At 49.7% G+C, this 22,763-nt stretch overlaps 2 protein-coding genes and 1 long non-coding RNA gene across 5 annotated transcripts in view; 1 reads left to right on the plus strand and 2 right to left on the minus strand.

The window, feature by feature from the left end:
• Positions 1-5,335, plus strand: part of CST7 (cystatin F) — a 9,828-nt gene extending 4,493 nt beyond the window's left edge. The window contains exons 2-4 of the mRNA XM_019973276.2: positions 2,872-3,044; positions 3,827-3,943; positions 4,911-5,335. Coding sequence (XP_019828835.2) covers positions 2,872-3,044; positions 3,827-3,943; positions 4,911-4,988 — 368 coding nt within the window. The 3' untranslated portion in view covers positions 4,989-5,335. The remainder of the gene's footprint in view (positions 1-2,871; positions 3,045-3,826; positions 3,944-4,910) is intronic.
• LOC139186496 (uncharacterized) lies at positions 272-5,808 on the minus strand. The gene is made up of 2 exons (XR_011570079.1): positions 5,678-5,808; positions 272-4,654 (listed from the first exon to the last, which is right to left on the minus strand). It is a non-coding gene; the product is annotated as an uncharacterized lncRNA (long non-coding RNA).
• Positions 5,809-6,408: 600 nt separating this feature from the next.
• APMAP (adipocyte plasma membrane associated protein) overlaps positions 6,409-22,763 on the minus strand; it is a 30,410-nt gene continuing 14,055 nt past the window's right edge. The window contains exons 4-9 of one of the 3 annotated variants that reach the window (XM_019973272.2): positions 13,919-14,011; positions 12,067-12,183; positions 10,798-10,972; positions 10,159-10,293; positions 9,534-9,726; positions 6,409-8,369 (exon numbers count right to left, since the gene is read on the minus strand). In XM_019973272.2, coding sequence (XP_019828831.1) covers positions 8,169-8,369; positions 9,534-9,726; positions 10,159-10,293; positions 10,798-10,972; positions 12,067-12,183; positions 13,919-14,011 — 914 coding nt within the window. In that variant the 3' untranslated portion in view covers positions 6,409-8,168. The remainder of the gene's footprint in view (positions 8,370-9,533; positions 9,727-10,158; positions 10,294-10,797; positions 10,973-12,066; positions 12,184-13,918; positions 14,012-22,763) is intronic. The other 2 variants (XM_070801079.1, XM_070801080.1) reach the window with 2 other exon arrangements.

The following is a 22,763-nucleotide window of genomic DNA, read 5'->3' on the forward strand; positions in this document are numbered from 1 at the left end:
GTGGGGGACCGGGATACCTGGCTGGGACCTGGCCCCCACCCAGCTGCCTCTCTTCTGAAAGAAGAGCCCCCCCAACCTTGGGCTTATTCTGCCCACAACTTTTCCCTGTTGATGTCTTGAAGAACCATTCTGAAAATAGGTTTGACTTTTCAACTTTTTCAAACTAAAAATGAGGTTCTATCGTTTGCTTTGATAGCTCTGCTGACAAGGCCTTGGTGAACTGAAGCCTATACTTTAGGAAATGTAGTTAAAAATAAACCAAGTTCAATGATTCTCATAACCTCTGTAATTTTACCGAAATCACTTAGGAACTGACGTCACACGTTTGGGAGGGACGTTCATAGGAGGTCTGGCCTCGCCTAGTTTCACTTCGTTATTAAAACAATCATGTTAAGTTCAAGTGAAATGAAATCTAATACATTTTATTTAAAAAACAGGCGACAGTGATTATCTTTGCAACACTGAGAGTGAGCTCTAACGTTTTTGTTATACTTTTCTATATTTTTCAAGTTTCCTACCAGATAGGTAAGCTTATAATCAGAAAAGGCAATATATGTAATTTGTACAAAGGAAAAATCGACAGCCATGGATAAACACACAGGAGACTGGGCTGTCCACCAGGTGCTCCTGCTGTTTATAGACTATGCTGATGAGCAGGAATCAAGCTGTTCTCCCAAAAGAAAACCACACTGGACTTCCCGGCGTCAATAGCAGGCCAGGAGCTCTCCAGCACCAGAGTCAGAGCCACGGGCTCAGGGCCCAGACAGCCAACCAACACAGCTGCCATGTCCAGAGACTTCAGCCACGGCCGGCATCTGTGGGACATCACATGAGGGCCGGGTCACCGCAAAGGAGAGTCTCAGAGACACTGGGGACAGAGCTTTGTGGGGGACCAGTGACAGCATTTGGTGCTGGGAGGTTCTCACCAGAGTGGAGCAGGCCCCTAGCTGAGCGGCCCTCGCAGAGCCATCCAGAGCTCCGTCTGGACCAGGGACCCAGCTGGGCCCACCTTCCAGGAGGGGTCCCACTCGGGCAGCCAGTGCCAGTCCCCCTGACAAAGAGGCTGTCACAGGCACCAGCGGGTCACACATAGGGTCAGGGGGCCTATGGAGACCCTACCCAGACCCAGATGGGGCCCACGCCTTCTCTGCCCACGGCCAGTGCCCCCTCCATGCTCCACGCACACAGAAAGGAAACCCTGCAGCTGGGCTGATGTGGCCGGCCCAGCCAGCCTGGTTCTCACTCCTGGTGGGGGTCTCCTGTACCCGCTGCCACATCAGACGCCCAGTTCTAAGGGCTTTGTGAAGACCTCAGACGACGGTGGAACCAGCCTCCTCTGGGAGCCTCAATCTAAGCTATGGGATCACTGACACCCCAGCAAGACCACCCTGCCAAGCTGAGCTGGGCGTCCGCCATGTCCCAGCCTCTGCTAGGACCCATGGACAAGGCAGCCCCAGGAAAGGTTCCAGCATCTCTGACTGACCCCAGCCCGGGCTCCTGGGCACAGAGACCCACACAAGCCATCCTGCCAGGTTCCTGGGCCCCAGCCCAACCAGCCCACTGGGCCTAACCCCCACCCACCCCCAGCTCAAGTTGAAGGTCCTCTCGGCCCATCAGCCTCATGACTGGGGGGTCTCTGTCCCCCAGTCTGGCCCCTGAGGAATGAAGCCCCCACGCGCTGCTGACCTCACAGCAGTTTTCCTCCCAGGAGTCAAGATTTCTTCACAACCAGGGAGCTCTGTATCCTCTGATAGTGGGGCCCACACCCAGCACCCCAAGTCTGCAGTCTCCCGTGAGGAGGGACCCGGGCAGCACTGACCCCGTCTCTCCACACTCTACGCCTGGAAGCTCGTCCACACGTCTGTGGCTCCAGCCTGACCACCTTGTGCTGACCGCAGCCCCACTGAATCCTCCAAAAGATGCTCCCCAAGGTCACGGCCAAGGGAAGCAGAGTAACCCTCCAGGCAGCACAGGCCAACAGACCATCCACACTGGCCAGAACGCAGCTGAGCCCTAACTCGGGCTGTGCATGAAACGGGGACCCCATACTCCACGCAACTCAGAGGAAGACCACAGCTGAGCGGTCACTGGGGGATGGGTCAGCTCTGGGTCACCTCGGACACATGACTTCAGGAAAATCGGGGGAATTCCTAGTAAAGAGAAGTAATCTACCACCCAAACCCTCCTCCCGTTCTCCCTCCCCCACAATTTTGATTTTAATGCACAAGTAGTCTGTGACCACTGCAGCAAAACTGAGAAATGGTTGAAATCAAGTCAGCCCTGAACCACCAACTACAATTTCTGCCATCCACCTGCTTCCTGAACTTCCAGAGGAGCAGCACACGGGTGGCCCGGGGACCTGGCAGCCTGGTGGTTTCAGTCCAGAGTCCTGGGAGTGATGGACGGCCTCCAGGCACCTCCCCCTTGGCCACTTCCTGGAGACAAGCGGAGGGGTCAGAGCCAGAGGGCAGCCTCAGAGGCCAGGGGCAACTTCTCTGCACACCAGGGCTCATTCTGACAGAGGCTCTGGGGGGCTGTCCAGGTTCCTGTGACTGTCAGAGATGACCTGGCTTCTGAAGAGGGCCAAGTGGGCAGGGACGGGACCTCTTCTTACCCATCTCTCTGCCCCCCACAACACTGGCCCTCGGCTGGGGACAGGGCAGCCACGGAGACACACAGGAGATGCACTAGGAGGCACGGGGTGGACGGGCCGGGAGGGTACACGACCAGGGGCGGGGGGGACAGGCCAGGTGGGCGGATGAGGGGGTGGACGGGTGGGGACCACACTGGGAGCAGATGTGGGAGGCGTGATCCCTGGGCCAAGCCCCCACCCCTCAGCAAAGTTCTCGTCTGGTTCTGTTTCTTGTCCAGACTTTTGCTCCCAGATCCTTAAGTCAGATGCGAAACCAGGATTTCCCAAGACCATCAAGACCAACAACCCAGACGTCCTCAGGGCAGCCCGACACAGCGCCGAGAGCTTCAACAACTGCAGCAATGACGCCTTCTTGTTCCGGGAGTCCCGTGTTAGCAGAGCCCTTGTCCAGGTGAGGTCTGGGCTCGCGCAGGGCAGCCAGGTCTGACCAGATCTGACCTCCCAGAACCAGCCTGGGGCCACCAGCATCAGGCTCCAAGGCCCGCACCATCTCTCAGCAGACCAGGCTTCCCCAGGGTGGACAGTGCAGCCCCTGGGGTGGGGACACAAGCTGCACTGCTGCCCACCTTCAGGGCTGCCTGAGGGTGGCTCCACCACAGCCCCAAAGCACTTCTGGCCACGCTGCCCCCACCGTGCCCCGTCCCCACACACGTCACATCCTGGGAGGTCCCCATGCTTCTCAGTGACCCCGTATGGGAGGCCTAATGCTCCCCACACAGGGACCCCATGGGGCAGCCAGGCCTGGCTCCTGAGAACACAGGTCGAGGGTACAGGACCCGGTCACTCACCCCCTAAAAGCGGGCCCAGGGCAGCTGGTCACAAGCTTCACATCCACTGGCCCAAGGACGCAGGCTGCCCAACACCACCCGGCATGCTGACACACACTCACGGTCACCCTCTGGGCACAGGACTGGCAGGTGACTGTGTTATCTCTATTCTCTTTGGCGATTGCAAACTCTGAGAGCAGGATGCTGTCTGGATCGTGGAGGGCAGTCTGTGTGGGTGAAAGCAGCATCAGGGCTCTAGGGGCCCAGACCGGGGGATCGGGGTCTTTCCTCCCCACCGCCTGCAGGAACCCGGGCCCAAGCCTGGAGGGAGGGAGGCGGCCCCCAGCTCACTCCCTCTCACCATGTCCTGGACCCAGTGTCCCAGGCCCACCCTCTGTCCCCTCAGATAGTGAAAGGCCTGAAGTTCATGCTGGACATGGACATCGGCAGAACCACCTGCAAAAAGACGGGGCACACAAACCTGGATGACTGCAGCTTCCAGACCAACCGCACCCTGCAGTGGGTAAGAGGGGGTCTCGCCTCCCGCCCCTCGCACCTCCCAACCGCCTCCACAGCCTCGAGCTCACCCTCAGCGCTTCTCTCCCTGTGAGGCTCCAGATCCCACCCCGACACCAGAGGGTGGGAGGCGGCCCCCTGGGACTTCCCAAACGCCAAGCCCTCCTTGCTCCCAGAAGCACGTGTCCAGGAGCACATACTGCAGGCATGGAGGTGCGGGGAGAGCAGAGACACCTTTGACATAATTCAGAAGTTATATATACACACTCAGGGAGAGCAGAGGAGGCAGAACTTAGGGTTAGTAGCTCAGTCATGTCCGACTCTTTGTGACCCCACGGACTGAAGCCTGCCAGGCTCCTCTGTCCATGGGATTCTCCAGGCAAGAGTACTAGAGTGGGCTGCCAGCAGCAGAACTTGGTAATCTATAAACAGAGGTGTGGAGGACGTGCTGATTTCCTCTTTTTGGCTGCGCTTGGTCTTCGTGGCTGGAAGTGGGCTACTTTCTAGTCGTGGTGCAGGGGCTTCTCGCTGAGGAGGCTTCTTTCGTTGCGAAGCACAAGCTCACTAGTTGTGGTTCACGGGCTTGGTTGCCCAACAGCAAGTGGGATCTTCACGGAAGAGGGATCGAACTCGTGCCCTCACGCTGGCAGTGGACTCTTAACCGCTGGACTGCCAGGGAAGCCCAAGTGTGTATTCTTGAATTACTCCTGCAACTTTCCTGTAGATTTGAAGTTTTTCAAAATACAGTCAGGGCAGGAGGAGAACTCTTCAGTAAAGAAAACATACATGCCTATCTGTGGGTGCACACACAGACGTGCACACATGTGAATACATGCACATAAGCACACGTGTGTGTACATAACCCCCCCCCCCGAGGCAGTGGCACTGGGAACCCACTTCTGCAGCGGGTGGGGGTGCCCTGGTGGGGTGGGCAGCCTCCGGGAAGGGAACCCTCAGGCCACCCCTCCTTTCAGACCCTCAGCTGCTACTCTGAAGTCTGGGTCGTCCCCTGGCTGCAGACTACCGAGGTGTCCCTCCTCCACTGTCACTGACTGCCACCTCCCAGCTCCGTCCCCGCTGTCACCCACCCTCGGGAACGGCATCTGCCAGGAACAGAATGGTGGCACCAGGAGCCCACGGACAGCCACGTAGTTGCGGGGATGGGAAGCCAGTCTGCACAGATGGGGCAAGTCCTCTGGTGCGAGTTACACGGGCTCTGGACCCCAAGGGCCCTCCCACCCGACTGCCCCGAGGTCCCAGGCCCTCGAGGAAAGCCCAGAGGGCCGTCCTTCAGGCTGAATAATCATCCCAGCACTGGGCAGGGACCCAACCAGCTCAGTAACAACCTCCAAGGTGAACACTTAGGAATAAACCTGAATAAAGAACTGACCCCCTCAAAGCTCTGCCTGGTGCTTGACCCACTGAGGGGAGAACTGGAAAGGCAGCTCAGTGATAGGAGGGCCCACCATACGGTGGGGCACAACAGGAACCCCGGGCCCAGTGCCTCGGGACACCCCCGTGGGGCCACCGCACCTGACGCAGCACACAGGCTCTGAACTCCCCTCTGTCTTCACACACCAACATGCACTGAAGCACAAGGCCAGGTTTCTCCTGACAACCATGGGGCCACCCAATGCTGCCCCACAGGCCTCCCGGGACATCAGAACAGAGAGGTGTTGGGGGAGTGGCCCCAAGGCCCCCCCACCCCTGAGCCCCCTGTGCCCATGACAGTGTCATGTACCGCAGGAGGAGGGTGTCAGCTAGCAGGGGCCTTGAGGCCCGCACTGCCACCCAGTCTGCATGCTTTTTAAAACACAGCAGCTCTGCCCTCAGAGTGAATGATTCTGACAGCGGCAAGCTGGCCCTCCATCTCATTCAGCGTCACCGAAGAAATGTCAAGTTAAGGACCCGGGATTCTAAGACATACAGAGTTACCACCATGAAGGAACACTCAGGTCTCAAACTGACCAAAACCAAACTCCAGCCAGCAAGCCCACCCTGAGTGTTCCCCGGCCTCCCTGCCAGGCCCTCTGCCCCTGTCCATCAGCTGTGGAGACTCTGGGATCAAGCTCCAGGCACCCCCCCCCGCCCCCGCCCCGGGCTGCAGATGGACCAGGCTCTGAGGAACACCCGTTGCCCGGTGAACTAACTGCCCGCAAGGCTTAGTCTCACTGCTGCCCAGCCTCGGTGCCAGGGACCCAGGTACCCGTAGGTCTGAGCCCTGGGCTGGGCAGTCACCCTGCCCCTAGGCCCCGGCTGCCTGCACCTCTGGGAAGCTCCCTCCCCAGCCTCCGCTCCCAGTGAGACTTGGCCAGTCTCCCTGTATCATTACGAGGTCAGCACATGTAAAAACCATTTAGCACGGCAGAGCGAACGCTGACGACAGAACCTCAACGTGAAGCCTCGGTCCTATAAAAGGCAGTGACGGAGTACTGACGGTGTTTTCGTAACAGATGATAAAGCAGCACACAATGAATGAATCACTTGCTTTAATTTTAAGAGCATGTTACCAATTCACATTAGAACAAATTCATTTTATGTTACAACAAAAGTCTATCGTATATTTAAGACTAATGAAACTATACTTTACACCTTACCATGGCAAATAACCACAAAGAACACAGGAAATGACACTTTGAGACAGAAAAGCAACACCTGAGTCAGGGGGGAAAAAAAAGACACCTTTGCTGAAAACTGTGAAAAGCTACGAGCTCCTCTGCACTGACAGTGCAGCCCTCGGCTCCCGGCTCCCAACCAAGAAACGTTCAGGGTCAGCGCGCCTGGGCTGCGTTTTCATGGCAGAATGGTCAGGTTTTACCCTACTGTTCCTGCAGACGTCATACACGGGTGCACTGTTGCCTATTAAACACCACTTTCCATGAGGTTGCATCACCCGACAGGACATGGGTCACTGCCACGCAGCCAGTCTGACTGCCATGCACAGCTGTGTGGGGAGCTGGCCCTGAGCAGAAGACGACCCAGGACGGGCCCCCATCAGACTGATTGTTCTCCCCTAAAATGGGCGGGGGGAGCCTGAGTCAGCACACGACACAAACGGTTCAGGTTTCACCGCTGCTGTCGGCCCTCCTTGATGTCATTCACTGTTGTCATCCATTCAAAATACCATCTTTTCAACTCACAAAGACAACTCCAACACACAATCCCTGATGTGTTCTCACAAATGCCAGGAAAGGGAGGAGCAGACATCAGCCCTACCTGGCAGGCTGGAAACAGAACAGCGGTGTCATGTGGACTGAGTCAGTGTGGGAGGCCATGGCGGAGGCACCAAGCAAATGCAAGCACGATCCCAGCAGAACAGCCCTCACGACACACGGAAAAACAGACCTCACTCGCTGTTGGAGCAAATCAAAGCAGAGAACAAAGTCTCGGGCAACACCACCCACAGGTCAATCCACAAGGGTCGCCCACCACCAGGACCACGTGTGGGCACATCTGTCAGGCTTGTGACACCGGAACAGAAGCGACCCCAGCACATGCACTGTTCACACTTGGGTCTGGGGACAAGGAACCAGCTGTGAACAGGACTCCTGGTGCCCAGCGCCCACCTTCCATCCCCATCCTGTGATTTGCACAGCAAGCTGTACACAGAGAAGCCGGCTAGTCCTCTGAGCAGCTAGAATCAACATGTTCTTCCTCCACACACATCCAGGTCCTTGCCTTCAGAACACTGGCGGGGGCCCAGGGACGGAGGGAGGGGGCTGGGCTGGGGAAGAGGGTGGGAGCCACAGGAGGGACGCCCAGGGCTGAGGCCCAGTCCCTTACGACTCTGGGGAAGTCTTTGCCCGCACAGCCCATCTTGAGGTCTCACACACATTTGTTCTGAGCTCTCCTCACCCTCCTGGGGTCCCTCCCCCAAAAGCAGGTATCACCTGTTTAACAGCAAAGATACCAAGGCTGGTGAGACACAGCCAGCAGCAGGGACGAGACCCCAGCTGCCACCCACAAATCCATCCCCACCCAAGTACACCAAGTCCCCAGGTCCCAGAGACAATCACCACGCTTGGGGAGGTTTTTAAGAGAAAATGGCTTTACAAGGACTCATCTTCCCCTCAGCAAATTCAAGGCCTAGCTCAGGTGAAGGTGTCCTGGGGCCACACACCTCCCGGACCAGCAGGCATGGAGGAAGGGCGGCACATGGGGTGACAACGGGCTCCAGGTAACAGCGGGCTCTGGGTGACAACGGGCACAGGGTGACAGCAAGCCTAAGCAGACTACAGGCGGAGTCTGCACAGGTAGGGGGCCCTGAAGGAGCCCAGGTAAAGATGCCCACTATGTTCATGCGCCTCGCTCACGTAGGTGACCACCTGCCCTTCGGGGTCATGCAGACTCCTCAGGAAGGTCCCGCTATCACTGAGCTCCAGGACAAGGCTGTACCGTGGCACGAATTTCATCACCGTCTCTTGGCTGAATAGCTGCAAAGGAAGCACAGAGCAGAGAGAGTATGGCAGGGCAGGTGCAGACCCTGGAGCCCAGACAACAAGCCCACCTGGAGACCCGCAGCCAGGCACCCAGTCCTGTCACCTGCTGGGTGCATCCCACCTGCACTGCCCCCCACTGAACCACCTCCCCACCTGCTCCCCTCCACACAAGAGTGCTACTGCCTTTTAAAATTATTGGTCCCAAAACATTTAGTCAAAAAATGGCTTGTGGGGCTAAGCAGGCTAGGTGCGTGCAGGGGTCGCCCAAACCAGGGAGTCAGTCTGAGTAGGGAGCTTCCACCCTGGAGGAGAGGCCATGGCTCCAAGCAGGGGAGATGGTGTCCTGCAGCGGAGTGGCTGGCACAGGCCGTGGGCCCCCAAGGAGACAGCAGGCCCCTACACGTGGCTGGGAGGAGGGAGAAACTGGGAGGAGGGAGAAGGGCTGGCCTGGGTACCAGAGCCCTAACCAGGGCCGTGTGATGCTGGGGACAAAGGCTACAAATGTGGACACTGGGGAATCGATCAAACAGGCATGAGGGAGCACGGGACCCAGGTTTCTCACCCTTAGAGAAAGGAAGTACCAACATGGATGGTAAGAAGACAGGCACAGATCCTGTGGTGTTGGACTAGAAACATCAGTCTTAGAGTTTTCAGTTTAAAGGAACAGATAAAGATATATGAATGTAGGTACAAAGGTCTGTCCATGAGCACATGTGCACAGACTCATTCAGGAACCGCCGCCTGGCACCTTCTAGGACCTTAGATTACAAACAGTTCAGTACCAGTACCATGGGCAGGATCCCATGGAGGGCATGACGAGGCTCCGGGGAGGCAGAAGGAAGGGGCACCTAAACCACGTGAGGAAGAGCCAAAGGCTGGGCGTCCAGGGGAGAGCAAGAGGAACAAGCAGGACAGAGGCCCAACAGGTCATGATGGTGAGGGTGACAATTCCAGATGAGGAAACAAGGAGGGCAAGAGTCAGAGGGCTCAAAGATGTAAATTCACATTTTAAGGCAAAGGATAAGTTTAAAGAAGTCACTGAAAGTATCAGATACCATAAGCAGAACTAGAATCTTTAGAGCTTTCACAAGGGTCAAAAAAACCCACAATGAGATGCAATTTCATTTTGTTTCTTGAAATCATAGTTTTCATGTTTACCTTAAAAATCACTTTTTTAAGAAAAGGCCTCTCGGATAAGAAATCCAACATGGAGAAGCCGGGATTGGCGCGGATGGCCGCCATGCTGACCCAGTACCCCCCGGAGCTGCTGGCTCGGATGTTGTCCGGGAAGCCAGGCAAATTCTCCACAAACACGTCAGCCCCTCCCTTCATCAGGCCAGACACGTAGAACCTGAAAAAGTCAACCAAGCAGGCAATGAACAGCAGCCCCCCAAAACAAAAAATTGGAGCCAAACACCAATATATCCATCACAAATGAGGGCACATCATGCAAGGGCCCGCTGCAAGGGCCTCAGAATCCTGGGTCCAGCAAGAAGCAGGGGCGGGAACTGGGCCACGGCGGGAACTGGGCCACGGCAGAAACCGGGCCGGGCCAGGACCACAATCAGCGTTCTTCCGAGACTCTCCCAGCCCGCGACACTCAAGAAGGCTGAGGGAAACAGAGAAGACAACTCTCCCCTGACAAAGGACCGACCTCTGCCACGTCCCAGGCTCTAAAGCGGGTCTCTCACACCAGCCCAGCCCCGCTTCTCACCCAGGCCCCCAGGCCCCGCCCCACCCCTCAGCCCGGTCCGGCGCCCGTCACGCCAGCCAGCTCACGCACCTCCTGATCCTCACCATGGCCAACTCCACCACCAGGACAAAGTCCTCCGCAGGAGACAGCTGCACCCCGTTGGGGAACCGCAAATGGTCCAGCAAAACCTTCACCTCCTTGGTTTGAGTGTCGTACTCCAGCAGGCTGCAGGCGCCAACGCAGAGGGTCACGGGGCATCTGGGAGCCATGCTGGGCTGGAGCCCTGGGCCAGGGCCTGTGCAGGAGCACTTGGCCTCCACTGGAGCGGCAGGGTCCCCATCCTCCTCTCAGACCAGTTCCAGGCGGGCCCTGGAGAGCCCCCCAGGCACCCCCCTCCAGACAAGCCTACGGTCAGTTCTCTCGCTAGCTCACACCAGGGTTGGTCACCATGGCTCCAGCCTCACAGGAGTTGAGGTTCCCTGCCAAGTGCCAGACCACGCCCCACACCCTCAGATGGCCTGGCTGTTCTTAGCTTCATTTCTCCAAAGAGAAGTGAGAACATCTCGCTGCCCTGTTGTGTCTACCACCTATTTCCAAGAGACATTAAGATCCCCCCTTAATAGCTGAGCAGATGCTCAGAAACACCCACCAACTCCTGGGCGTGATACACTCTCTGACGTCATCCTGCCCATCTACAGCCGCCCTGGGCAGAGTTAGGAGGACACTCACCGCCCATCATCCGTCCCCTCCATCAACAGGAGCAGATAATCTCGTCTTTGCCATTTGCTGCTAGAATCCGTAAAGTAAATCTTCCTCCCGTCCCGAGTTACTGTAAGATCGTTCAAGAAGGACATTTTCCTCCCCTCAATGGGGGTCTCAGAGGACAGCAGCAGTTTTACTTCACCTGAGGGGATGGGAAGGAAGAAAGAAAGAAGAAAGGGGGGAGACTTGCTTTCATTCTAAGAACATGTGGCTCAATAGTTTCAAACTATTAATCAACCTAACTTATTTAAAAGGAAAAACTAAGGGAGCTTCCCCACTCCCTATGTCAGAAGATGCAGTACTTCGCACAGTGTTTCCCTCCTTTCTGTTCAGTGATGAACTTTTTAGAACAAGCCCACTAAAGGCAGAATCCTCCCTATGGATGAGGAACTCCTTTCCCCAAGACCAACTGACTTAAAAATCTGTGAAGAGTCTGGGGATAATAAGGCAATTTTCTATTTGAGAGAAATACATAATGCTCCCCTCACCTGCTTTTAAATGTGAAAAGCAGGAGTAGTATAAAGTCTTTTCAGGCTGTAGCACAGACACTCATGGAGTGCTCAGTTCTCTTTACATCCAACCCCATTTAAACCCCCACAACGATCCCCCAAGGCAGGCCCTCCCGTCAGCGCTACTCTGTGGTAAGGCAAGCGGACTCAGAGGCTGAGTAACTGGCACATGCCGGCACCCGGCAGAGTGGGGGCCACCCAGGGGCCCTGTGCACCACCCACGATGACAACTCCTCCCTCCACGTGACCCTCCCCATTAAGCACACACAGCAATATCACAGCACTGGTCCACAGCACACCATGACCAGTCAGGGGAGGGAAACAGCAGAAGCAGCTGGAGGAAGGAAAAGTAAAAAGACAAGAGATGAAGGGGAAGGAAAAAGAGAAGACTGAGAAGCAGAAAACAAATAGGGAGCCCAGACGGACACACAGAAAAGTGAAGATAGGAAGAGGAGCCTCACACCCTCGGAATGAGACCTTCTGGGACCCGGTGGTCAGGGGAGAGGAAGGTATGAACCTGAGACAGGCTCGAGTGAGGAGCCACATGACGTGAATTCTGGTGCTCTCTGCAGGCAAGACCTTCAGTACCATTCGGTACGTAAGAAAAATACCAGGGTCTCCGGTAGGCTGTACTGAACAAGTTCTACTAAACCCATTTATAAATAAATACACACTTATTTAAAAGATCCACAATCATCACAGAAGGAAGCAAGTTACTGGCACGTACGTTTCCAGGGATTTACTTCAAACAGTCCTTTGTACGCATCAACCACAAAAAGGGTCCCGTTGGGGCCGGCCCGGATGCCTAGGGGTCTCCCACAAGCAGGCTCGTCATCTCGGGTTTCTAGGGAAACAGACAGGAATCAGTGGCTGGCCCCAGATTCTGCCTGTAGCCCATCAGTGTCCAATTACCTTATCTATCCCGTCCTAAACCTGCATCGTGCTGCAGAGAACAAAACTGACCATGGCATCAGCCCCTACCGTGTCCCAGGCCCTGAGAGCTTAGGATGATTGTCCAGTCTGTCCAGAGGGCCCACCAGAGAGTCAGGATGTGGACACACGCACAGCAACTGGCACTCAAGGATCACGCTCACATCAGCGTTTGGAGACTCAAAACAGTCAGCGCAGGCATAGGCTCCACCCCCAGATTCCTTAGCAGACAAAGGCCCCTCCCCTAGATCCCCCAGCAGGCACAGACCCCACCCCCGGACCTCCCAGCAGGCACAGGCCCCACCCCCGGATCCCCCAGCAGGCACAGGCCCCACCCCCAGATCCCTTAGCAGACACAGGCCCCAACCCCAGATCCCCCAGCAGGCACAGGCCCCACCCCCAGATCCCTTAGCAGACACAGGCCCCAACCCCAGATCCCCCAGCAGGCACAGGCCCCACCCCCAGATCCCTTAGCAGACACAGGCCCCACCCCCAGATCTCCCAGCAGGCACAGGCCCCACCCCTGGATCCCCCAGCACTCCAGGAGTGGGGTTGAAGCCCCACAGCTGGACCTGAATGCTGTGCCCGTCCAAGGACATGGCAGGGTCCCTCCACCCATCATAAAGGAAAAGCTACCATTTTACTCCTTAGATCCATTCTCCTGTTCTACTACCTATATTCTTTTTAAACCTGTGGTAAAGCATATTTAGTGCTGGGCACTCACTGCAGGGCACTTCCCACAGGATGCTTACTGCAGGGTACTTACTAATGAGTGTTTATTGCAGGGTGCTTACTATTGGGTGCTTACTACTCAGTGCTTATTGCAGGGTGTTTACCAGAGTGCTTACTGCAGGGTGCTTACTACTGGGTGCTTACTACTCAGTGCTTATTGCAGGGTGCTTACCAGAGTGCTTATTGCAGGACACACGGCAGAGGCACTTACCATGCGTGCTTATATTAGGATGCTTATCATAGGATGCTTACTGCAGAGGCACGTATGGCCACAATACGGAGTGGGAAAGCAGGTTGAATACTCATAAGCAGAGTATAATCCCATCACTTACAACCATGTGTGGGTGTGAGTCCATGAACAGAAAGAGATCTGAAAAGTTATTTGTTACATTGTTAACAAGTTACACCTGAGAAGACTCTAGGTGATTTTTACTTTCTTCTTTGTGCTGTTCCCATTTTACTATAAAAATGCATCATTTTTACAAAAACATTCCAGCTCCTAACAAAAGGGAAAGTAAGTCTGTGCTGCTGCTGCTGCTGCTAAGTCGCTTCAGTTGTGTCCAACTCTGTGCGACCCCATAGATGGCAGCCCACCTACCAGTGCTTAAATAGTGAGTTTCTAAAACCTGAGGGACTTAAGGGTAATTCACTCTGGATGAAGGGCTGAGGTCCACGGTAGGCTAGTGCGGGAATGCACTTTGGCACCTGAGGAACAAAGCCTAGCACCTCCCACAGCAGCTCTGGGGTGCGTGCTGAGGTGAGGGGTGTGAGGGGCCTGGAGGGAAAGTATGACCACAGGGAGCCTCAGCTGGACAGCGGGGCTCTCCTCTTCCAAAGACCTGACTTCCAGGAAACAGCTCCTCTCAGCACCTTCCTTGGGTGTCTGAAGAGACACAAAGGTGGTCACCAAAACTTACTGCACGGGCCTGAGCCAAAGCGAGCAATGGTCTCTACTTCACCATTTTCAAGTTTTACAACTCGGCCATCTGCTGTACCCGTGAACATCACATCTGTTCAAAGACAGGAAGGAATAAGGGTATTACTAGGTTAGCCTAAGAACTATGCTCTCACCACCACCTACAACAGAGGTGGCCAGTCTGTGCTTTGTTTCCAGAGAGGAAACGGCAGTTTTGAAAATGAAAGCAAGTGGTGTCTGGGGCCAAAAGCCTTAACAAGTGCAGCGATAATGCCATAGGGGCCTTGGAACCAGCATGGGAGTGACCCTGAGGCTGGAGCAAAGGCACAGCAGACACCAGTCAGAGATAAAAACAGGATTTGCTACCTGCAAAGAAGTGGGAACCCTCAGGCTGATGCTCAGCACTTTGGTCTGTTCACATCTGCCTCATGGCAGTGTCTAATTGCTGAAGGTGACTATCCAACCAAAGGGAAACAACTGCTGGGAAGGACCCTGGGTGTAAAATCAAGTGCTCGCTTCAGCAGCACATATACTAGAATCAGAACCACGCAAAACTTGCAATGATGTGCAAATTCATGAAATGCTCCATATTTTTAAATGTAAATATTGCAAACTCTAGGGGAGCCACTAAAAAAAGTATTTAAAATAAGTATAACTGATAGGCAAAGAATGGACAGAAAAGAGAATCATATAAGATGCTCAATTGAACTACTGAACTCCCAAAGTGAATGAGAAAATAAGGAAGAAAATAACATAAGCAATGAATAGAAAACGGTAACAAACATGCGAGAGAGTAATCCAACAACAGCTGACCCTTGAACAACTGGGGGTTAGGGGGCGTCAACCCTCTGCACAGTCAAACATCTGTGGATAACTTTATGGTCAGCCCTCACATCCTCAAGGTCCTGAATCTGCGAGGTTCTGCATCACAAGATTCCAGACCCATAGATTTAAGTAACTGTGGATGCAGCAGTGCTGCAGAATGTGTTCAATGGAAAAAAAATCCATGTTTAAGTGAACCTGAGTTGTTAAAGGGTCAACTGTATATCAATTATCATTTTAAATATTAATGGCATAAAAACCTCAATTAAAAGACAGATTGTCATTGAGTGTATTAGAAAACAAGACACAACGAAATGCAGTCTGTAAGAAGCTCTCTTTAAATATACAGACACATAGAGATGAAAAATGAAGGGGTAAAGAAAAATACACCACACTACCACTAATTAAAATAAAGCTGCAGGGCTAGGAACATGATAAGGGATAAAGAAGACCATCAGGTAACAACAAAGGTCAACTGTAGAGGAGACACAACAGTCCTTAACATGTATGCGCCCGATAATAATTGTCAAAATACATGAGGCAAAACTGATACAACTGCAAGGAAGCCCAGGAATCCAGGATCAGAGGAGAAGACCCCAGCATCCCTCCCTCAGAAACAGAAAGACCCTGATGGGCAGCAAGATTCGACTGCACAGCACAGTCAGAAAACAGGGAGCTGGCTGCAACGTCCTGGGGTAAACCATAATGAAAAATAAAACGGAAAAGAATATACATATACGTATAACTGAGTCACTTTAATGTATAGTGGAAATTAACACAACACTGTAAATCAACTATATGTCTAAATAAATAAATGGACAGATCCTGCCAACAAAAAATCAACCCTAACTGAAGCCCATTCGCGTATAGCCAGTGCTCCACAAGAGAAGCCACCACAATGAGAAGCCCGTGCACTGCAACAAAAAAGTAACCCCACTCGCCACAACTAGACGAATACCCAGTGCAGCCAAAAACAATAAATAAATAAGAAAATCAATAAAGACACAGTTGAACTCAACAGCACCATTGATTAACTAGATATAATTGACACCCTTCAACACCTCATCCAACAAACAGCAAAATATATATTTTTCTTGAGTTCACATTAAACATTCACTAAGACAGACCACATTTTGGGCCATAACATATGCCTTAATAAGTTTAAAAGAACAGAAATGATATAATGTCTGCTCTCACACGAGCATGAAATTAAACTGGAAATCACTAAAAGAAAGAGCTGAAAATCCCAAACTACTTGGAGATTAAACAGCATACACTTCTAACTAATACATAGGTCAAAGAAGAAATCTCAAGAGGAATTACAAAACATTTTGAACTAAGTTAAAATGAAAATGCAACTTACCAAAAATTTCCTGGAGGCAGAGAAAACAGTGCTTAGAAAGTTACAGCATCAAAGACACATATTAGAAAAGAAAGAGACCTAAAATCAGTCATCTAAGCTTCCATCTTTGGAAACTAGAAAAAGAAGAACAAAGGAAACCCAAGGTAAGCAAAGGAAAGAATAAAAATTAGAGCAGATATCAACGAAATTGAAACAGGAAATCAATGAAGAAAAATCAACAAAATCAAAAGTTGGTTCTTTGAAAAAAATCAATCAAATAAATAATCCTTTAGCTTGGCTAACAAAGATAGAAATTACCAGTATCAGAAACGAAAGACCCCCTGGGCATTAAGAGGATACTAGAGAAACACTATGAACAACTCTTAAGTCCACAAATTTGATAATGTAGATGGAACAGTCCGATTCCTTGCAAGACACAATCTGCCAAAACTCACACAAGAGACAATTTGAATCAGTCTGTATCTATTGATATAATGGTCATCTGAGTTAAATTCACCCATTCCAGTCCATTTCAGTTCACTGATTCCTAGAATGTCAACATTCACTCTTGTCATCTCGTTTGACCACTTCCAATTTGCCTTGATTCATGGACCTGACATTCCAGGTTCCTATGCAATATTGCTCTTTACAGCATTGGACCTTGCTTCTATCACCAGTCACATCCACAGCTGGGTATTGTTTTTGCTTTGGCTCCATCCCTTCATTCTTTCTGGAGTTATTTCTCCACTGATCTCTAGCAGCATATTGGGCACCTACTGACCTGGGGAGTTTCTCTTTCAGTATCCTATCATTTTGCCTTTTCATACTGTTCATGGAGTTCTCAAGGCAAGAATACTGAAGTGGTTTGCCATTCCCTTCTCCAGTGGACCACATTCTGTCAGATCTTTCCACCATGACCCGCCCGTCTTGGGTTGCCCCACGGGCATGGCTTAGTTTCATTGAGTTAGACAAGGCTGTGGTCCTAGTATGATTAGATTGACTAGTTTTCTGTGAGTATGGTTTCAGTGTGTTTGCCCTCTGATGCCCTCTTGCAACACCTACTGTCTTACTTGGATTTCTCTTACCTTGGGCGTGGGGTATCTCTTCACGGCTGCTCCAGCAAAGCGCAGCCATTGCTCCTTACCTTGGACGAGGGGTATGACCATTATATCTACTACCGCGGGCAGGAATCCCTCAGAAGAAATGGAGTAGCCATCATGGTCAACAAGAGAGTCTGAAATGCAGTACTTGGATGCAATCTCAAAAACGACAGAATGGTCTCTGTTCATTTCCAAGGCAAACCATTCAATATCACAGTAATCCAAGTCTATGCCCCAACCAGTAATGCTGAAGAAGCTGAAGTTGAACGGTTCTATGAAGACCTACAAGACCTGTTAGAACTAACACCCAAAAAAGATGTCCTTTTCATTATAGGGGACTGGAATGCAAAAGTAGGAAGTCAAGAAACACCTGGAGTAACATGCAAATTTGGCCTTGGAATACGGAATGAAGCAAGGCAAAGATTAATAGAGTTTTGCCAAGAAAATGCACTGGTCATAACAAACACCCTCTTCCAACAACACAAGAGAAGACTCTATACATGGACATCACCAGATGGTCAACACTGAAATCAGATTGATTATATTCTTTGCAGCCAAAGATGGAGAAGCTCTATACAGTCAGCAAAAACAAGACCAGGAGCTGACTGTGGCTCAGACCATGAATTCCTTATTGCCAAATTCAGACTTAAATTGAAGAAAGTAGGGAAAACCACTAGACCATTCAGGTATGACCTAAATCAAATCCCTTATGATTATACAGTGGAAGTGAGAAATAGATTTAAGGGCCTAGATCTGATAGATAGAGTGCCTGATGAACTATGGAATGAGGTTCGTGACATTGTACAGGAGACAGGGATCAAGACCACTCCCATGGAAAACAAATGCAAAAAAGCAAAATGGCTGTCTGGGGAGGCCTTACAAACAGCTGTGAAAAGAAGAAAAAAGAAAAGCAAAGGAGAATAGGAAAGATATAAACATCTGAATGCAGAGTTCCAAAGAATAGCAAGAAGAGATAAGAAAGCCTTCTTCAGCGATCAATGCAAAGAAATAGAGGAAAACAACAGAATAGGAAAGACTAGGGGTCTCTTCAACAAAATCAGAGATACCAAAGGAACATTTCATGCAAAGATGAACTCGATAAAGGACAGAAATGGTATGGACCTAACAGAAGCAGAAGATATTAAGAAGAGGTGGCAAGAATACACAGAAGAACTGTACAAAAAAGATCTTCACGACCCAGATAATCACGATGGTGTGACCACTCATCTAGAGCCAGACATCCTGGAATGTGAGGCCAAGTGGGCCTTGGAAAGCATCACTACAAACAAAGCTAGTGGAGGTGATAGAATTCCAGTTGAGCTATTCCAAATCCTGAAAGATGATGCTGTGAAAGTGCTGCACTCAATATGCCAGCAAATTTGGAACACTCAGCAGTGGCCACAGGACTGGAAAAGGTCAGTTTTCATTCCAATCCCAAAGAAAGGCAATGCCAAAGAATGCTCAAACTACTGCACAATTGCACTCATCTCACACGCTAGTAAAGTAATGCTCAAAAATCTCCAAGCCAGGCTTCAGCAATATGTGAACCGTGAACTTCCTGATGTTCAAGCTGGTTTTAGAAAAGGCAGAGGAACCAGAGATCAAATTGCCAACATCTGCTGGATCATGGAAAAAGCAAGAGAGTTTCAGAAAAACATCAATTTCTGCTTTACTGACTATGCCAAAGCCTTTGTGTCGATCACAATAAACTGTGGAAAATTCTGAAAGAGATGGGAATACCAGACCACCTGATCTGCCTCTTGAGAAACTGTATGCAGGTCAGGAAGCAACAGTTAGAACTGGACATGGAACAACAGACTGGTTCCAAATAGGAAAAGGAGTTCGTCAAGGCTGTATATTGTCATCCTGTTTATTTAACTTATATGCAGAGTACATCATGAGAAACGCTGGACCGGAAGAAACACAAGCTAGAATCAAGATTGCTGGGAGAAATATCAATAACCTCAGATATGCAGATGACACCACCCTTATGGCAGAAAGTGAAGAGGAACTAAAAAGCCTCTTGATGAAAGTGAAAGTGGAGAGTGCAAAAGTTGGCTTAAAGCTCAACATTCAGAAAACGAAGATCATGGCATCCGGTCCCACCACTTCATGGGAAATAGATGGGGAAACAGTGGAAAGTGTCAGACTTTATTTTTCTGGGCTCCAAAATCACTGCAGATGGTGACTGCAGCCATGAAATTAAAAGACGCTTACTCCTTGGAAGGAAAGTTATGACCAACCTAGATAGCATATTGAAAAGCAGAGACATTACTTTGCCAACAAAGGTTCGTCTAGTCAAGGCTATGGTTTTTCCTGTGGTCATGTATGGATGTGAGAGTTGGACTGTGAAGAAGGCTGAGCACCGAAGAATTGATGCTTTTGAACTGTAGTGTTGGAGAAGACTCTTGAGAGTCCCTTGGACTGCAAGGAGATCCAACCAGTCCACTCTGAAGGAGATCAGCCCTGGGATTTCTTTGGAAGGAATGATGCTAAAGCTGAAACTCTAGTACTTTGGCCACCTCATGCGAAGAGTTGACTCATTGGAAAAAGACTCTGATGCTGGGAGGGATTGGGGGCAGGAGGAGAAGGGGACGACAGAGGATGAGATGGCTGGATGGCATCACTGACTCGATGGATGTGAGTCTGAGTGAACTCCAGGAGTTGGTGATGGACAGGGAGGCCTGGCGTGCTGCAATTCATGGGGTCGCAAAGAGTGGGACACGACTGAGCAACTGATCTGACTGATCTGATCTGTATCTATTGAAGAAATGAATCAATAGTTAATAACCTTTCAAAACAGCACCAGGCTGAGATGGGTTCACTGATGAATTCTACCAAACATTTAGGAAGGAAGAAATGGTACCAACTTTCTATAATCTCTTCCAGAAAACAGAAGGAGAGTAATACTTCTTAACTCTTTCCATGAAGCCAGCATCACTTTAATACCAAAACCAGATAAAGTCATTTCAAGAAAACTACACACCAATATCTCTCAAGTACAAAGATGTGAAAATTCTCAATAGAATATTAGCAAATCAAATCCAAAATGTATAAAAGGAATTATACACCCCAACCAAATGGGATTTATCCCAAGTATGTAAGGCTCGTGTAGCATCTGAAAATCAGTTAAGTAACCCATAATATTAAAAGACTAAAGGAAAATTACATGAACTTATCAACAGATGCAGAAAAAGTACTGACAAAAATCCAACACCCATTTCATGATAAAAACTTTTAGCAAATTAGAACAGAGGGGAACTTCCTCAACTTGATAAAGAATATCTACGAAAAAACCTACAGTTAACATCATACTTAATGGTGAAAACTAGAAGCTTTCTCACTAAAATCAGGAACAAAGCAAGGATGTCCCCTTTCATCACTTCTTTACAATTAGCTGAAAGTTCTAGCTAATGCAGTAAGACCAGAAAAGGATATAAGAAGTATAAATAAAACTATCTTCATTTGTACATGACACGACAGTCTATGTAGAAAATCCCAAAGAATCAAGAACACTTAATTCTTGCAAACTAATAAGCAATTATAGGAAGGCTGCAGGATACAAAGATAATATACTAAAGTCAATCAGCTTCCTATACACCAACAATGAACAAGTGAAATCCGAAATTAAAATCAGAGTATCAGGTGTTTCACTACCTTCCAAAAAGAATGAAATATTTAGGTCTAAATATAATGAAACATATACACGATCTAGATAAGAAAAACCATGAAATTCAGATAACAGAAATCAAAGAACTTAATAAAGGGAGAGATAGCCCATGCTCATGGATTAAAAGATACAACATTGTCAAAAGGTCAGTTCTTCTCAACCTGAGCTCTAGATTCAGAGCAATCCCAGCAGCTATTTTGTAGATAATCTACAAAATAATCCTAAAGCTTACATGAAGAAGCAAACATATAGAAGAGCCAACACAATTCTGAAAAAGAACAAACTTGGAGGACGGACACTACTTGACTTCAAGACTTACTACAGGGACTTCCCTGACGGTACAGTGGTTAAGACTTCACCTTCCAATGCAGGGGGCACAGGTTTGGTCCCTGTTCAGGGATGCCTCTCGGCCAAAAAAAAAAACCAAAAAACAGAAGCAATATTCAATAAAGACTTAAAAAAAAAAAACTTACTATAAAGCTACAATAACAAAGCCAATGTGGTAACAGCAAAAGAACAGAAAAACAGATCAATGGAACAGAATACAGAGCCCAGCAGTAGACCCACAACTCATCTCTAACAGAAGAGCAAGGGTAACACAATGAGGTATAGACGGTCTCTTCAACAAATCTTGCTGAAACAACTAGACATCCACGTGCAAAAAGATGAACCTAGACACAGACCCTACACCCTTCACAAAAATTAACTCAAAATGGACTTCAGACCTAAACATAAAACAAAAAACTACAAAACTCCTAGAAGATAAAAAAGGAGAAAACTTAGCTGACTTTGTGTATGGTGATGACATTTTAAATACAACACCAAAGATATGATCCATAAAAGAAAGAATTGATAAGCTGGGCTTCATTAAAACTTAAAAATTTCTGCTCTGAGAAAGACACTGTCTACAGAATGGGAAGACAAGCCACAGACTGGAACAAAATATCTGCAAACAATGCATCTAATAAAGGACTTGCATCCAAAATATACAAAAAATTCTTTAAACTCAACAATAAGAAAATGAACAATCCAATTTAAAAAATATCCCAAAGACTTAAGACACCTCACCACAGAAGATCTACTATGGTGGAAAACAAACACACAAAATGATGTTCCACATCATATACATCAAGGAACTACAAATTAAAATAGCCATGAGATACCACTTCACACCTATTAAAATGGCCAAAATCTAGAACACTGACAGTACCCAACACCAGGGGTATGGAGCTACAAGAGATCCCACTCATGACTGGGGGGAGTGCCACTTCTGAAGACAGTTTGGCAACTTATAAAACTAAACAAGGTGAATGGAAAAATGAACTATGATACATCCAGGCAATGGAATATTATTCATTAATAAAAAGGAATGAACTATAAAGCTATAAAAGACTTGTGAATGTGAAAGTCATTCAGTCATGTCTGACTCTGCAACCCCCATGGACTGTAGCCCACCAGGCTCCTCTGTCCTTGGAGATTCTCCAGGCAAGAACACTGGAGTAGTAGCCTTCCCTTCTCCAGGGACCTTCCCAACCCAGGTCTCCCACATTGCAACCAGATTCTTTACCATCTGAGCCACCAAGGAAGCCCAAGAATACTGGAGTGGGTGGAAGCGTAAAATGCATAACAGTAAGTTAAAGAAGTCAATTTGAAAAGACTACCTGATGTATGATTCTAACTCTAAAACATTTGGGAAAGGCAAAACTATGGAAACAAGAAACAGATCAGTGGTTGCCAGAGGCTTGGGGGCAGAGTGGGACAAAGAGGCTGAACACAGCAGATTTTAAGGGCCAGTAAAAATTCTCTGTATGATAATCTGATGATAGACACATGTCATTAAACCTTTGTCCAAACCCGTAGAACATACACACCAAGAGTAAACCCTGACGCAAACTATGGACTCCGGTAATGA

Source organism: Bos indicus, chromosome 13 (assembly GCF_029378745.1).
Source record: "Bos indicus isolate NIAB-ARS_2022 breed Sahiwal x Tharparkar chromosome 13, NIAB-ARS_B.indTharparkar_mat_pri_1.0, whole genome shotgun sequence".
Lineage (NCBI taxonomy): Eukaryota > Metazoa > Chordata > Mammalia > Artiodactyla > Bovidae > Bos > Bos indicus.